Source organism: Gossypium raimondii, unplaced genomic scaffold (assembly GCF_025698545.1).
Source record: "Gossypium raimondii isolate GPD5lz unplaced genomic scaffold, ASM2569854v1 Contig00306, whole genome shotgun sequence".
Taxonomy (NCBI): domain Eukaryota; kingdom Viridiplantae; phylum Streptophyta; class Magnoliopsida; order Malvales; family Malvaceae; genus Gossypium; species Gossypium raimondii.
The window spans coordinates 1-17,500 of record NW_026291406.1 but is presented as its reverse complement, the minus strand read 5'-3'; the positions used below and the strand labels follow the sequence as shown (position 1 = coordinate 17,500).

The window sequence follows — 17,500 nt, the reverse complement described above, 5'->3', positions numbered from 1 at the left end:
TACTCCATTACTTTGAAGGAACAAAACAAGAGAACAATAGCCTGACAAATGGTTCGGTCCGATTCGGGTGCCGTTTAGGCAAGATCCGAATCGAACCCATCATTGATTTGAGATATTGATAGGGTGAATACCCGGTCTATTCAATGCTAGGCATAATGAGTATAAGGACCTCAAAAATGCTCTTTTCGTCCTATGAATCTTAAGGTGTATGAAGTTTCATGTTTGATTTTTTAATCAGGATGGTAGAGACTCCATTTAACTTAGATTGATCTAGGCCAGAAGCAGACCTACGTCAAGATAACCCTTCCCCTCTTTGAAACACTTTGGAAGTGCTCCTGTATCAGTAATGAATCAGAGCACAATGAATCAGAGCACACGGAACCGTCTTCTTTTTTTCTGTTAGAAAAAAATATATACGGTAGACTAACTGATATTTCTATCAGTTAATGAAAGAGCCCAATGCAAAAAAAATGCATGTTGGGTCTTTGAAATAGGCCGAATCATTTTGATAATAATCAGTTCGATCTGTTTTACCGAGAAGGTCTACGGTTCGAGTCCGTATAGCCCTATATTTTCGAATTTTATATTTTATTAATTTTAAATATTCATTAAATTTTTTAAATTAAGAAAAATGAAATGAAAATAATATTCTTAAAACTAAAGCAAACTAAAACAATAAAGAATATCCAAATACAACTAAAAATAAAAAGTTGTATAGTTTTTTCCTAATTATTGTATTCTTTGTTGATTGGAAATGGTCGCTTCCAGTTGCTTGGTTCAAATCATTCCCATAAGCTCGCTCACAGGAGATCACTCAGAGTATAACCCTGAAAACAAAAGCGCATTTCAACGGATCCAATCGCTCTTTTTTATTCTTGGATAAGAATAAAATAAACAAAACCCCATTTTCTTAATTAATCCTCGCGGGTAGATTGATTTTAGATTGATTCTATATAAATAGATATAAAATAAAAATTTCTATTTATTCGAAATCTATAATTTCAATTTCTATTTAGAATAAATAGAATTTCGAATAAAAGTTTTTGATTTCTAAAATTCTAATAAATATTAGATATTAGTTAGATATTAGAATTCCTTTTATTTAGAAAAATCCGAAATGAAGTGAAAACGAAAAGTATTACTTGTTTTGGATTTGTATAGTATTATACTATATATAGTATAAATATATATTTATACTAGTACTATACAAATTAGTACTATATCGAAATGAAATCGAAATAAGTGGAATGTAAATAAAATAGGATTAATTCCAATCAATAAATCTTAAAACGCAACATGGAAACACAGCAAACAAACGAAACTAGACGATTCGATCAAACTGAATTGTTGTTTTGACTAAACAAACAGTTGCGGATGACTTGACAATGAATTCCAGGTCGAAGCGACTAATCCGATCTATTTTCACATTCATAGGAGTTCGTCTATGTTTCTGCTTTACGAATATGATATTTTCTGGGCATTTCTAATAATATCAAGTGCTATTCCTATTTTGGCATTTCTAATTTCTGGAGTTTTAGCCCCGATTAGAAAGGGTCCAGAAAAACTTTCTAGTTATGAATCGGGTATAGAACCAATGGGCGATGCTTGGTTACAATTTCGAATCCGTTATTATATGTTTGCTCTAGTTTTTGTTGTTTTTGATGTTGAAACGGTTTTTCTTTATCCATGGGCAATGAGTTTCGATGTATTGGGGGTACCCGTATTCATAGAAGCTTTCATTTTCGTGCTTATCCTAATTGTTGGTTCAGTTTATGCATGGCGAAAAGGAGCATTGGAATGGTCTTAGTTCCTGAATATTCAGATAATAAAAAGAAAGAAAAAAGTCAAAATAATAATACCATTGAGTATGAATTCCATCGAATTTCCCTTACTTGATCGAACAACCCAAAATTCAGTTATTTCAACTACATTAAATGATCTTTCAAATTGGTCAAGACTCTCCAGTTTATGGCCGCTTCTTTATGGTACCAGTTGTTGCTTTATTGAATTTGCTTCATTAATAGGCTCACGCTTCGACTTTGATCGTTATGGGCTGGTACCAAGATCGAGTCCTAGACAGGCAGACCTAATTTTAACAGCTGGAACAGTAACAATGAAAATGGCGCCCTCTTTAGTGAGATTATATGAACAAATGCCCGAACCTAAATATGTTATTGCTATGGGCGCGTGTACAATTACAGGAGGGATGTTCAGTACTGATTCTTATAGTACTGTTCGGGGGGTCGATAAGCTAATTCCCGTGGATGTCTATTTGCCGGGCTGTCCCCCTAAACCCGAGGCAGTTATAGATGCTATAACAAAACTTCGTAAGAAAATATCTCGCGAAATCTATGAAGATCGAATTAGATCTCAACAGGGGGATCGGTGTTTTACTACCAATCACAAGTTTTGTCTTGTACGTAGTACTCGTACTGGAAATTATAATCAAGGATTGCTCTATCAACCACCATCTACTTCAGAGATTCCTCCTGAAACATTTTTCAACTACAAGGGTTCACTATCTTCCCACGAATTAGTGAATTAGGTAGGATTTTTTTTTACAGAAACAGACAACGAATTAATCTTCATAAATTCGATTTCATCATAAATGCGAAATATTTATCTTAGAAAAATGACAAATAAAAAAGAAAAGTGCGGAGAGATAAAAAGATGCAGGGTCGTTTGTCTGTTTGGCTAGTCAAACACGGGCTAGTTCATAGATCTTTGGGCTTCGATTACCAAGGAATAGAGACTTTACAAATAAAGCCTGAGGATTGGCATTCCATTGCTGTTATTTTATATGTATATGGTTACAATTATCTACGTTCCCAATGTGCCTATGATGTAGCACCAGGCGGACTGTTAGCCAGTGTGTATCATCTTACGAGAATAGAGTATGGTGTAGATCAACCGGAAGAGGTATGTATAAAAGTATTTGCTCCAAGGAGTAACCCTAGAATTCCGTCTGTTTTCTGGGTTTGGAAAAGTTCGGATTTTCAAGAACGAGAATCTTATGACATGTTGGGAATCTCTTATGAAAATCATCCACGGCTGAAACGTATCTTAATGCCCGAAAGTTGGATAGGGTGGCCTTTACGTAAGGATTACATTGCCCCCAATTTTTATGAAATACAAGACGCTCATTGAATGATAAGAAACTAATTACAACTTCGAATATTCAAGGAATTTGTACATTTTCTTCTAGCTCAAACAGAGGAATTGAGGTTTCATTCGTATTCTTATGGATAGGCTAATAAATAAAAAGAAATAAAAGACAATACATCATTGAGATTCTCGATTTTTGAAGAGACTTTTTTATTTATTTTATTTCGGACGAGCCGAGACAATAGGATGAACAACAAGGGTTCTGTACCGTGAACTTTGTATCGCGCACATCACTTAGATGAACTCTAGAGAGTCGCATAGAAGGGAATGAAGAAATGGAATATGAAAGAGAATACAAAGAAATAAATGAAAGGGGATCGGCTTCTATTTGTACTGTAGCTGAGATGAGTCTTGGTTATTTCTATCCTTGAACTCCTCTAGACCCGTCTTTTTGTTGGGCCTTTCAACCAACTATTTTAATCTTTTAATTAAATATGTATGAAGTATTACCATTCTTTTTGAATGTGAGAAGCCGCAGTGTGAACAAATAAAAAAGAAGAGGAAAGATAAGCAAATTTTGTCTTTTACTACATTATAATAGACACATTAGAATAGACTCTTTGCTCATTTTAAAAAGAGAAAAAAATACAAAATGAAATAAATAAAGAGAGGGTTTACTCTCAGATACCTAGCTAGATAAGTATGTATTATGTCGATCCATATCAATTAATTTGTAGAGTAGATACTCATACAAATTAATCATATGCCAGGAACCAGATTTGAACTGGTGACACGAGGATTTTCAGTCCTCTGCTCTACCAACTGAGCTATCCCGACCATTACCGACGCATTATCCTCATAATACTAGATGACTTGGGTCTATGTCAATTAAAATGAAAACAAAAAAACGAAAAAGTATTAAATTAAAGGTCTCGAACAGGAATTTCTTGGATCTTCAAAAGGAAGACTTTGTAAATTTCCATATGAGTAATCATATGTATTATGAATCATTCAAATCAAATAGGTATTCCTTGCTCAAGAGATTTCTACGTATATCATATATATCACAATATATCACACTCTATCACAAGACTTGTGATAAGAGAACAAAATTCTGCTATGCTAGGATACGCTTGTAAAACGGCAAAGAATAGGATGAATGAGAAACATAAGGAACTTTGAACCACTAACAAAAGGGTAGGATAAAATAAATAGACAGCAAACGGGCTTTTTGGGGTTGGGGATAGAGGGACTTGAACCCTCACGATTTTTAAAGTCGACGGATTTTCCTCTTACTATAAATTTCATTGTTGTCGGTATTGATATTGACATGTAGAACGGGACTCTATCTTTATTCTCGTCTGATTAATCAGTTTTTCAAAAGATTTATCAGACTATGGAGTGAATGATTTGATTAATGACTATTCTATTCGATTCTTTCTTCAACTTGGAATCGATTCACAACAATTCTTTTTATTTTTCATATTTTCATATAAATATAAATTGATTTTGCATATAATAGAAATAAAAAAAATACGGGTTCGGTTCGTCTTTTTTGAGATAGTTTTTCATTAGTATACCTATAAAAAAATAGGTATATCTTGCATCCTTTCTAGAGTTTCGATATTCGATATAAGGATTCCTTTACCAACAGTCAACCCCATTTGTTAGAATAGCTTCCATTGAGTCTCTGCACCTATCCTTTCCTTTTTTTATTATTCTCGCTTGCTGAACCTTTGTTCATGTTTATTTTCGTAAAATAATAAAATAATAGGATTTGGCTCAGGATTGCCCATTTTTCATTCCAGGGTTTCTCTGAATTTGAAAGTTATCACTTAGTAGGTTTCCATACCAAGGCTCAATCCAATTAAGTCCGTAGCGTCTACCAATTTCGCCATATCCCCGTTTGTGTCTTGAGATTAGGATCTCATTAGGATGCCCCTCCTTTCCCCTTTCTCCCTCCTTTCCCCCCCTTTCCCCCTTCTTTCATTTGTTTATTTTCTTTCGTTTATTTATTTGCTTTCTTTTTATGCGAAACCGTTGAATTTAGTAGATATAGATACAGATTCTTATATCGAAGGGTCTTTACCTATTTTCTTGTTTGTTTATCGTCTTTCGTCTCTATCGGAGACCCATATTAATTTTATTTGGTCCAATCGGAAAATATTTTATCATTTCTGTATTCGCAATTCAATATAGATGGGTATTCCATAACATATATATGTCCCTCTTACTCTCAGTTTTCTCAGGCAATTTGGTGGAATACTCGAAGGGTCGATTCTTTTTTTCGTCTTAGCTTCGGTCTTTATGAATGAAAACAAAAGAAAGGAGTCTCTCATTATGATCTGGATTTCATTTCTATGGGTTGCATCTTTTTTTCTTTAATTTCATTTTGATTCTTATCCTTTCCTTTTATTAGACCATCCTATATAACCATAATAAGAATAAGATAACTAAAAAAATCAAAATGAAAATTGAATTTATTCATTATTAAAATTAAAATGAAATAAATTATTTTTTTATAGTATAATAGCTAGAACTAATTATTTATATTTAATAACTAGAACTAATTATTCCATTCATTTCTATTTCGAATTCGAAGATAATTCAAATTTTGAGTCTAAAAGAGTTTCATTCTAATTATCTAGACTTATAACGTATCATTTCATTTCTAGAATCATAAAATATATAAATGCATAAAAGATTTTGACTCTAATTATCTCTATTTAGAACTCGAAACTAAATAGAAATAAATTTAATCTATATTAAATCTATTAAATCGATCGATTAAATGAAATCTATATAAAAATTTTCTATATAATTTAGATGTAAAATATACTAAAATATAAAATAAACTAGAAAATCAAAATGGAGTCAGTAATATTAGTAATATTATATTACTATATTAATATAAAAGAAATATAACTAAGATATAAAAAAAGATATTAAATATATAGATAAATAATAAATATATATATATAAAATTAAAATCGAATTATTATATTCTTAATTATTAGATTCTATCAACATTAGCTTGAATATTAGATTGAATCTACCATTATTATATTAAATATGTTATATTTATATATTTATATTAAGTATGGCATTAAAAATTAGAAAAAATTCTATCAAAATTCGAGTCTATAATTCATATTAATAATTCATATTAATTATGAATAACTAATAGATAGTTAATAGATAAGATCCTAATAGTTTGCTGAATCCCTATGAATACCAAATTTCTATTATTTGAGCCCGCTTAGCTCAGAGGTTAGAGCATCGCATTTGTAATGCGATGGTCATCGGTTCGATTCCGATAGCCGGCTTTCCCTATTTGTTTGCTTTTTGCCTTTTTTACATAATTTAGAATGTTTTTTTTGAAATCAAAGAACAAACAGTGAAAAAGCTTTTTCCCCTTTTCTTTCCAAAGGTCAACAATCTGTTTATTATCTCGTCGAAACTTCCAATTAGGGATCAATTTGAGGAGTTAGATCTTTGCAGAATAAATCAAGAAAAAAAAGGAAACTCTAAGGAAACTCTTTTGGTTTAATTTATTTATATATTTAATATTCTATTCAATTTATTTATATATTATATCTATTTTATTCTATATATATTCTAACTATTTTAGTTATTTTTATATTTATATATTATTTTTATATATTATTATATATATTTTTATTTCTATTTTTTGTATACATTATATACAATACAAAAAAGTAAAGTATGGATATTGATCCAATTCATCTCATTAATATTTGTAATCCAATCCTTCAGTCGATTTCGCTTCATTTAGTTCAGTTTTAATTTCGGTTTATGAAATTTCAATAAAATTCAAATTAATAAGGAGTCCTTATGTCACGTTACCGAGGGCCTCGTTTCAAAAAAATACGCCGTCTGGGGGCTTTACCGGGACTAACTAGTAAAAGGCCTAGAGCCGGAAGCGATCTTAGAAACCAATCGCGCCCCGGTAAAAAATCTCAATACCGTATTCGTTTAGAAGAAAAACAAAAATTGCGTTTTCATTATGGCCTTACAGAACGACAATTACTTAAATACGTTCGTATTGCCAGAAAAGCCAAAGGGTCAACAGGTCAGGTTTTACTACAATTACTTGAAATGCGGTTGGATAACATCCTTTTTCGATTGGGTATGGCTTCGACTATTCCTCAAGCCCGTCAATTAGTTAACCATAGACATATTTTAGTTAATGGGCGTACAGTAGATATACCAAGTTATCGCTGCAAACCCCGAGATATTATTTCAGCGAGGGATGAACAAAAATCTAGAACTCTGATTCAAAATTATCTTGATTCATCCACCAATGAGGAATTACCAAAACATTTGACCTTTCACACATTACAATATAAAGGATTAGTCAATCAAATAATAGATAGGAAATGGGTTGGTTTGAAAATAAATGAATTGCTTGTCGTAGAATATTATTCTCGTCAGACTTAAACCTAACTAAAATAACAAAACAAGGGTTCTGCCCCCTTTTCACCTGAGTTAAGGTTAAGTAAAGGAAGACAGGGGAATGGGTTTGATTCGGAGATTTTTCTCCTATTCATGTATGATAGATACGTAAGGAGATTTTCATCCCCTGTATGCTATTTTACGTATTCCATATTAAAAAGGAATTGGGAATAGAGAATCTATACTAAAGAAGGGTCTAATTCTTTAGTATATGTTCTTATTTGATTTGATACATTGTAGTCAGTTACATCGGCGAATTAGGTGAAGGTGCGGAAAGAGAGGGATTCGAACCCTCGGTAAACAAGAGTCTACATAGCAGTTCCAATGCTACGCCTTGAACCACTCGGCCATCTCTCCTACATAATTATTATGGCCGATACCCCGAGCGAATAGCGAGTTATTCATATTAGATTGTTCGATAGGTACGAACAATATCAATTCTAACTAGGAAACTTGCTATAAAAATAGAAAACTTTTCATCACTTTTTTTATCACTTTTTCTTTAGCCTCCGGGCTCGAAAAATGAAAAAAAAATGGAATGGGTCTACTTTTATGTTATTTCGTACTGTACACTTCCTTTGTTTGTGAGATCATTTTATTTTCTCACGAGGGGTAATGAAAAGAGTTATAGAATGGATTGCTACCTATGCCTAGATCGCAGATAAATGGAAATTTTATTGATAAGACCTTTTCAATTGTAGCCAATATCTTATTACGAATAATTCCGACAACTTCAGGAGAAAAAGAGGCATTTACTTATTACAGAGATGGTGCGATTTGATTATTATTATATATATATTTTCCTTTATTTATTATTTACTTTTTTATTTACTTTACCACTCTCAGTCTTAGGAAAAAGACACATTATTCAGAATAGAAAAAAGGCTATTGAAAACAAAAAAGAAATCTACGCTTGTTGAAGGTGAAGTTTATAAATAAAGCAATTCCTTCTGTCGTGTATCCCCGATTAATGCAACCTCAGATGCTTCAATTGTTGATTCGAGTATTGAGCGAAAGGTTACACCTATGGGTCTGTATTGTGGGTCAACCCTACTACACGAGTACCAATAGGCGGCATAGAGGAAGAAGCACTACGCCTAGGAATCAACAACACGAAAACTTTGTTATTAATGATTCCCTTTCTTTATCGGGATCGGAACTAAGAGAAATGGTTGGGACAACAAACATCCATCTTGTTCGTACTTTGGATACCCATATAACCATCGAAGATTGTTGAAGTGACTAATTCCTGGAAATTAAGGAGCGTTGAGAACAAAGAAATTGTTGGAGTTTACTTTTTTATCTAGTACGAACACGCTTGATGGTAAGAAAAGATCTTTTGCAAGAGGGTTGGCTAGAGATTTCTTGTAAAAACATTAGCCCCGCTCAGTTCATAATGACAATATTTCGACCTTTTTTTTAATTCCATGGATTATTCTCATTATGCACATAAAGGAGGAGCCGTATGAGGTGAAAATCTCATGTACGGTTTTGGAACGGAGAATTCTTTGAATCGAATGACGACCGTAACGGATGTCGGCTCAATCCGAAGGAAATTATGCGGAGGCCTTACAGAATTATTATGAAGCTATGCGACTAGAAATTGATCCCTATGATCGAAGTTATATACTATATAACATAGGCCTTATCCACACAAGTAATGGAGAGCATACAAAAGCTTTAGAATATTATTTTCGAGCACTAGAACGAAACCCGTTCTTACCACAAGCTTTTAATAATATGGCTGTGATCTGTCATTACGTGCGACTATCTCCACTATAGAAATAAAAAAAGGAAAGAAAGAGCAAATACGCTAGTAAATAAATACGCTAGTAAATAAACACGCTAGTAAATAAAATACTAGAAAAAAAATAGGCTTTCTACATATTGCATCGTCCAAAAAACGATTTTTATCAGCTGTAACAAAAAAAGAAACTTCATAGAAGTCGAAATATGAAGAAATATATATGCCTAGATACTTTATTCTATGGATAAAGATCTAATTGATAGAGGAAGCGCCGTAAAGATCAATTAGCGAGGTTTTGAGCCGATACAATAAATAAGAACTGCTTATTTATGTCATGATATGAGATAAAAATTAGGAATCGACTTATGTAATAGAGCCGATCCCCTAAGTTATTGAGCAGCGGTGTAGCATCAGATCCCAAAGACAGTAAGTCTTTTTTATGAGGAAGAAGTCTTTTTCAAGGATTCTATATAAATTTCTATATGATATGAAACCGAGATAGTTACCTTTCAGAAAAATCTAACGGACGACAGCCCCGAAATGCCTATGCTTTATTTTTCTGAAGGTGGGAGAAAAGATAAAACTTATTATTAATTTAATCCAAATTAGAGTTTGAAACTCATGTAATTAACCCCTTTTGGTTAACCCGAGACAAATCGATAGATCTATGAGAAATCTCATTCAATTGGATATATGGTAGGGTAAAAAAATGGGACACCAAAAGAATTGACTGCCGAGCCGTATGAGGTAGGAAACTCTCAAGTACGGTTCTAAGGGAAGGAATTGAACCGCCTATTTCGACCGGGGAGAACAGGCCATTCGACAGGGGGATTCTGAAATAGCGGAGGCTTGGTTCGATCAAGCCGCTGAGTATTGGAAACAGGCTATAGCGCTTACTCCTGGTAATTATATTGAAGCGCAGAATTGGTTAAAGATCACGCGGCGTTTCGAATAAGAACAAGAGCTCTCTGTTTATTTATTATTATTTTAGTTTTAGGATTCGAAATTTGAATTAGAAATTAGAGAATTCTATTAAATTCTATTCTTATTCTATTTAATTTCTATTAAATCCATTTATTTAATATTTAATTTAATTAAATAAATTACGGTACCATTAAAATTATTAAATTCGATTTTCTATTCAATTTGAATATTTAAATAGTAAAAAATATTAATTTAATTGGAATTGTTAATTGTGTAATGATTTGGTTTTGTTGGACCCATGGGTCAAATAAAACGGAGCATTTCTCTCTCTGGGAAAAACCAATCAAAGAATTTCATTATATCCTTTCTCAAATCGTTCTATTTCGTTTGATATTTCGTAAGGATAAGTAATACACGGATATAGCAAAATCAAATATATATATTTGATTTTCTGCTTCTATTTCTATTAAAACTTAAAACTAAAACTAATAAAACCCTCAAATGACTAACTATCGATACTGGAGTATCCCGTAGTAATGAATGCGCACGTGATTTGGGATAGAGTAATATTGTTTGTTCTATCTATGTAAGACAAAAAAAACTCCACCTCGGAACTTCTAATTGAGATATGAATACACTACACCGGTTGCACAAAAAAATGGGTTTTGCACCAATGTAAGTAAAGTCCGAAAAAGGTTTTATAAGATTAAAAAGGTCCGTTGAGCGCCTCATGGATATGTCATAATAGATCCGAACACTTGCCCCGGATCGACTTCCAGATCATAATTGCTCTAGTGAATAACTAAAGAAAAAATAGATAGATAAAAAATAGATAGATAGATGAGAGATAGAAGAGAAAGAAACTAATTATAAGCGTCTCTCATAGGTTCACTAATTACTGACTGTTGGCGGGTCTCTTTGTATGTGTTGTCCGGAAAGAGGAGGACTCAATGATTATTCGTTCGCCGGAACCAGAAGTAAAAATTTTGGTAGATAGGGATCCCGTAAAAACTTCTTTCGAGGAATGGGCTAGGCCGGGCCATTTCTCAAGAACAATAGCTAAGGGACCCGATACTACCACTTGGATCTGGAACCTACATGCCGATGCTCACGATTTCGATAGCCATACCAGTGATTTGGAGGAGATCTCTCGCAAAATATTTAGTGCCCATTTCGGCCAACTCTCCATCATCTTTCTTTGGCTGAGCGGCATGTATTTCCACGGTGCTCGTTTTTCTTCACACATTACAATATAAAGGATTAGTCAATCAAATAATAGATAGGAAATGGGTTGGTTTGAAAATAAATGAATTGCTTGTCGTAGAATATTATTCTCGTCAGACTTAAACCTAACTAAAATAACAAAACAAGGGTTCTGCCCCTTTCACCTGAGTTAAGGTTAAGTAAAGGAAGACAGGGAATGGGTTTGATTCGAGATTTTCTCCTATTCATGTATGATAGATACGTAAGGAGATTTTCATCCCTGTATGCTATTTTACGTATTCCATATTAAAAGGAATTGGGAATAGAGAATCTATACTAAAGAAGGGTCTAATTTTTAGTATATGTTCTTATTTGATTTGATACATTGTAGTCAGTTACATTGGCGAATTAGGTGAAGGTGCGGAAAGAGAGGGATTCGAACCCTCGGTAAACAAGAGTCTACATAGTAGTTCCAATGCTACGCCTTGAACCACTCGGCCATCTCTCCTACATAATTATTATAGCCGATACCCTGAGCGAATAGCAAGTTACTCATATTAGATTGTTCGATAGGTACGAACAATATCAATTCTAACTAGGAAACTTGCTATAAAAATAGAAAACTTTTCATCACTTTTTTTATCACTTTTTCTTTAGCCTCCGGGCTCGAAAAATGAAAAAAAAATGGAATGGGTCTACTTTTATGTTATTTCGTACTGTACACTTCCTTTGTTTGTGAGATCATTTTATTTTCTCACGAGGGGTAATGAAAAGAGTTATAGAATGGATTGCTACCTATGCCTAGATCGCAGATAAATGGAAATTTTATTGATAAGACCTTTTCAATTGTAGCCAATATCTTATTACGAATAATTCCGACAACTTCAGGAGAAAAAGAGGCATTTACTTATTACAGAGATGGTGCGATTTGATTATTATTATATATATATTTTCCTTTATTTATTATTTACTTTTTTATTTACTTTACCACTCTCAGTCTTAGGAAAAAGACACATTATTCAGAATAGAAAAAAGGCTATTGAAAAATAAAAAGAAATCTACGCTTGTTGAAGGTAGTTTATAAATAAAGCAATTCCTTCTGTCGTGTATCCTGATTAATAACTCAGATGCTTCAATTGTTGATTCGAGTATTGAGCGAAAGGTTACACCTATAGTATTGTGGGTCAACCCTACTACACGAGTACCAATAGGCGGCATAGAAGAAGCACTACGCCAGAATCAACAACACGAAAACTTTGTTATTAATGATTCCTTTCTTTATCGGGATCGAACTAAGAGAAATGGTTGGGACAACAAACATCCATCTTGTTCGTACTTTGATACCCATATAACCATCGAAGATTGTTGAAGTGACTAATTCTGGAAATTAAGGAGCGTTGAGAACAAAGAAATTGTTGAGTTTTTATCTAGTGTATGAACACGCTTGATGGTAAGAAAAGATCTTTTGCAAGAGGGTTGGCTAGAGATTTCTTGTAAAAACATTAGCCCTGCCTCAGTTCATAATGACAATATTTCGACCTTTTTTTTAATTCCATGGATTATTCTCATTATGCACATAAAGGAGGAGCCGTATGAGGTGAAAATCTCATGTACGGTTTTGGAACGAGAATTCTTTTGAATCGAATGACGACCGTAACGGATGTCGGCTCAATCCGAAGGAAATTATGTGGAGGCCTTACAGAATTATTATGAAGCTATGCGACTAGAAATTGATCCCTATGATCGAAGTTATATACTATATAACATAGGCCTTATCCACACAAGTAATGGAGAGCATACAAAAGCTTTAGAATATTATTTTCGAGCACTAGAACGAAACCCGTTCTTACCACAAGCTTTTTTAATAATATGGCTGTGATCTGTCATTACGTGCGACTATCTCCACTATAGAAATAAAAAAGGAAAGAAAGAGCAAATACGCTAGTAAATACGCTAGTAAATAAACACGCTAGTAAATAAATACTAGAAAAAAATAGGCTTTCACATATTGCATCGTCCAAAAAACGATTTTTATCAGCTGTAACAAAAAAAGAAACTTCATAGAAGTCGAAATATGAAGAAATATATATGCCTAGATACTTTATTCTATGGATAAAGATCTAATTGATAGAGGAAGCGCCGTAAAGATCAATTAGCGAGGTTTTGAGCCGATACAATAAATAAGAACTGCTTATTTATGTCATGATATGAGATAAAAATTAGGAATCGACTTATGTAATAGAGCCGATCCCCTAAGTTATTGAGCAGCGGTGTAGCATCAGATCCCAAAGACAGTAAGTCTTTTTTATGAGGAAGAAGTCTTTTTCAAGGATTCTATATAAATTTCTATATGATATGAAACCGAGATAGTTACCTTTCAGAAAAATCTAACGGACGACAGCCCTGAAATGCCTATGCTTTTTTTTTCTGAAGGTGGAGAAAAGATAAAACTTATTATTAATTTAATCCAAATTAGAGTTTGAAACTCATGTAATTAACCCTTTGGTTAACCTGAGACAAATCGATAGATCTATGAGAAATCTCATTCAATTGATATATGGTAGGGTAAAAAAATGGGACACCAAAAGAATTGACTGCCGAGCCGTATGAGGTAGGAAACTCAAGTACGGTTCTAAGGGAAGGAATTGAACCGCCTATTTCGACCGGGGAGAACAGGCCATTCGACAGGGGGAATTCTGAAATAGTGGAGGCTTGGTCTCGAGCAAGCCGCTGAGTATTGGAAACAGGCTATAGCGGTTACTCCTGGTAATTATATTGAAGCGCAGAATTGGTTAAAGATCACGCGTATGTTTCGAATAAGAACAAGAGCTCTCTGTTTATTTATTATTATTTTAGTTTTAGGATTCGAAATTTGAATTAGAAATTAGAGAATTCTATTAAATTCTATTCTTATTCTATTTAATTTCTATTAAATCCATTAATTTAATATTTAATTTAATTAAATAAATTACGGTACCATTAAAATTATTAAATTCGATTTTCTATTCAATTTGAATATTTAAATAGTAAAAAATATTAATTTAATTGGAATTGTTAATTGTGTAATGATTTGGTTTTGTTGGACCCATGGGTCAAATAAAACGGAGCATTTTCTCTGGGAAAAACCAATCAAAGAATTTCATTATATCCTTTCTCAAATCGTTCTATTTCGTTTGATATTTCGTAAGGATAAGTAATACACGGATATAGCAAAATCAAATATATATATTTGATTTTCTGCTTCTATTTCTATTAAAACTTAAAACTAAAACTAATAAAACCCTCAAATGACTAACTATCGATACTGGAGTATCCTGTAGTAATGAATGCGCACGTGATTTGGGGATAGAGTAATATTGTTTGTTCTATCTATGTAAGACAAAAAAACTCCACCTCGAACTTCTAATTGAGATATGAATACACTACACCGGTTGCACAAAAATGGGTTTTGCACCAATGTAAGTAAAGTCCAAAAAGGTTTTATAAGATTAAAAGGTCCGTTGAGCGCCTCATGGATATGTCATAATAGATCCGAACACTTGCCCCGGATCGACTTCAGATCATAATTGCTCTAGTGAATAACCAAAGAAAAATAGATAGATAAAAATAGATAGATAGATGAGAGATAGAAGAGAAAGAACCAATTATAAGCGTCTCTCATAGGTTCACTAATTACTGACTGTTGGCGGGTCTCTGTAGGCAAAGTTGTCCGGAAAGAGGAGGACTCAATGATTATTCGTTCGCCGGAACCAGAAGTAAAATTTTGGTAGATAGGATCCTGTAAAACTTCTTTCGAGGAATGGGCTAGGCGGGCCATTTCTCAAGAACAATAGCTAAGGGACCCGATACTACCACTTGGATCTGGAACCTACATGCCGATGCTCACGATTTCGATAGCCATACCAGTGATTTGGAGGAGATCTCGCAAAATATTTAGTGCCCATTTCGGCCAACTTCCATCATCTTCTTTCTTGGCTGAGCGGCATGTATTTCCACGGTGCTGTTTTTCCAATTATGAAGCATGGCTCAGCGATCCCACTCACATTGGACCTAGCGCCCAGGTGGTTTGGCCAATAGTGGGCCAAGAAATCTTGAATGGCGATGTGGTGGGGATTTGAGGAATACAAATAACCTCTGGTTTTTTCAGATTTGGCGAGCATCTGGAATAACTAGTGAATTACAACTCATTGTACCGCAATCGGTATTGGTCTTTGCGGCCTTAATGCTTTTTGCCGGTTGGTTCCATTATCACAAAGCGGCCCCAAAATTGGCTTGGTTCCAAGATGTAGAATCTATGTTGAATCACCATTTAGCAGGGCCACTGGGGCTTGGGTCCCTTTCATGGGGGGCATCAAGCACATGTATCTTTACCGATAAACCAATTTCTAAATGCTGAGTAGACCCAAAGAGATCCCACTTCCCATGAATTTATCTTGAATCGTGATCTTTGGCTCAACTTTATCCCAGTTTTGTTGAGGGAGCAACCCCATTTTTACCTTGAATTGGTCAAAATATGCGGAATTTCTTACTTTTCGTGGAGGATTAGATCCAGTGACTGGGGGTCTATGGTTGACTGATATTGCACACATCATTTAGCTATTGCAATTCTTTTCCTAATAGCGGGTCACATGTATAAGACCAACTGGGGTATTGGGCATAGCCTAAAAGATATTTTAGAGGCTCATAAAGGTCCATTTACAGGCCAAGGGCATAAAGGACATATATGAAATCCTAACAACATCATGGCATGCTCAATTATCTCTTAACTTAGCTATGTTAGGCTCTTTAACCATTGTTGTAGCTCACCATATGTATTCCATGCCCCTTATCCATCATCTAGCTACTGACTATGGTACAACTGTCATTGTTCACACATCACATGGATTGGTGGATTTCTGATAGGTGTCAGCCGCTGCATGCAAGCCACTTTTATGGTAAGAGACCATGATCCAACTACTCGATACAACGATCTATTAGATCGTGTCCTTAGGGCATCCCGTGGATGCAAAATCATATCGTTATCTCAAACTGGGTATGTATATTTCTAGGCTTGCACAGTTTTGGTTTGTATATTCATAATGATACTTCATGAGCGTTTTAGGCGTCCACAAGATATGTTTTCAGATACTGCCATACAATTGGCAAACCGTCTTTGCTCAATGGATACAAAACACCCACACTTTTTAGCACCTGGTGCAACGGTCCTGGTGCAACAGCGAGCACCAGTTTGACCTTGGGAGGCGGTGGACAAAAAGGGTAGGGTGCAAAAGTTAATTTGTTACTCATTCCATTAGGAACTGCAGATTTTTGGTCCATCACATCTGGCGCGCATTTACGATTCATGTGACGGTATTGATACTCTTGAAAGGTGTTCTATTTGTTCGCAGCCTGCGTTTGATACTGGATAAAGTAAATCTCGGTTGCCTCTTCAGTGACGGGCTCAAGAGGGGGGGACATGTCAAGCATCCGCTTGGGATCATGTCTTCTTTAGGACTATTCTGGATGTACAACCAATTCCGGTAGTAATATTCCATTTCAGTTGGAAAATGCAGTCAGATGTTTGGGGTACTATAAGTGATCAAGGGGTGGTAACTCATATCACAGGAGGAAATTTTGCGCAGAGTTCTATTACTATTAATGGGTGGCTACGCGATTTCTTATGGGCACAAGCATCCCAGGTAATTCAGTCTTATGGTTCTTCATTATCTGCATATGGCCTTCTTTTCTTAGGTGCTCATTTTGTATGGGCTTTAGTTTAATGTTTCTATTCAGCGGACGTGGTTATTGGCAAGAACTTATTGAATCCATCGTTTGGGCTCATAATAAATTAAAAGTTGCTCCTGCTACTCAGCCTAGAGCCTTGAGCATTGTACAAGGACGTTGTAGGGGTAACCCATTACCTTCTGGGTGGAATTGCCACAACATGGGCATTCTTCTTAGCAAGAATTATTGCAGTAGGATAATGGCTAGGAGGATTTGAAAGGCATTATGGCATTAAGATTTCCAAGGTTTAGCCAAGGATTAGCTCAGGACCCCACTACTGTC

The 17,500-nt window shown here is 34.4% G+C and overlaps 2 protein-coding genes, 4 non-coding genes and 2 pseudogenes across 6 annotated transcripts; 5 read left to right on the top strand and 3 right to left on the bottom strand.

Annotated features, from left to right (window-relative positions):
* Nucleotides 1-534, top strand: part of LOC128038753 (ATP synthase subunit beta, chloroplastic-like) — a 3,672-nt pseudogene extending 3,138 nt beyond the window's left edge.
* Nucleotides 535-1,172: 638 nt separating this feature from the next.
* Nucleotides 1,173-4,854, top strand: LOC128038744 (NAD(P)H-quinone oxidoreductase subunit K, chloroplastic-like). Its single transcript, XM_052627417.1, has 2 exons — nt 1,173-2,387; nt 2,849-4,854. The coding sequence occupies exons 1-2, from the start codon at nt 1,868-1,870 to the stop codon at nt 3,145-3,147; spliced, it is 819 nt and encodes a 272-aa protein (XP_052483377.1). The 5' UTR covers nt 1,173-1,867; the 3' UTR covers nt 3,148-4,854.
* Nucleotides 3,870-3,942, bottom strand: TRNAF-GAA (transfer RNA phenylalanine (anticodon GAA)). The gene has a single exon. It is a non-coding gene; the product is annotated as a tRNA-Phe (tRNA).
* Nucleotides 4,855-6,358: 1,504 nt separating the features above from the next.
* Nucleotides 6,359-6,431, top strand: TRNAT-UGU (transfer RNA threonine (anticodon UGU)). Its single transcript has one exon. It is a non-coding gene; the product is annotated as a tRNA-Thr (tRNA).
* A 355-nt stretch (nt 6,432-6,786) lies between these two features.
* Nucleotides 6,787-9,546, top strand: LOC128038751 (30S ribosomal protein S4, chloroplastic). The gene has a single exon (XM_052627421.1). The coding sequence runs from the start codon at nt 6,961-6,963 to the stop codon at nt 7,564-7,566; it is 606 nt and encodes a 201-aa protein (XP_052483381.1). The 5' UTR covers nt 6,787-6,960; the 3' UTR covers nt 7,567-9,546.
* On the bottom strand, nt 7,852-7,938 carry TRNAS-GGA (transfer RNA serine (anticodon GGA)). The gene has a single exon. It is a non-coding gene; the product is annotated as a tRNA-Ser (tRNA).
* Nucleotides 9,547-11,201: 1,655 nt separating the features above from the next.
* Nucleotides 11,202-17,491, top strand: LOC128038750 (photosystem I P700 chlorophyll a apoprotein A1-like; annotated as a pseudogene).
* Nucleotides 11,877-11,963, bottom strand: TRNAS-GGA (transfer RNA serine (anticodon GGA)). Its single transcript has one exon. It is a non-coding gene; the product is annotated as a tRNA-Ser (tRNA).
* Nucleotides 17,492-17,500: the final 9 nt, after the last annotated feature.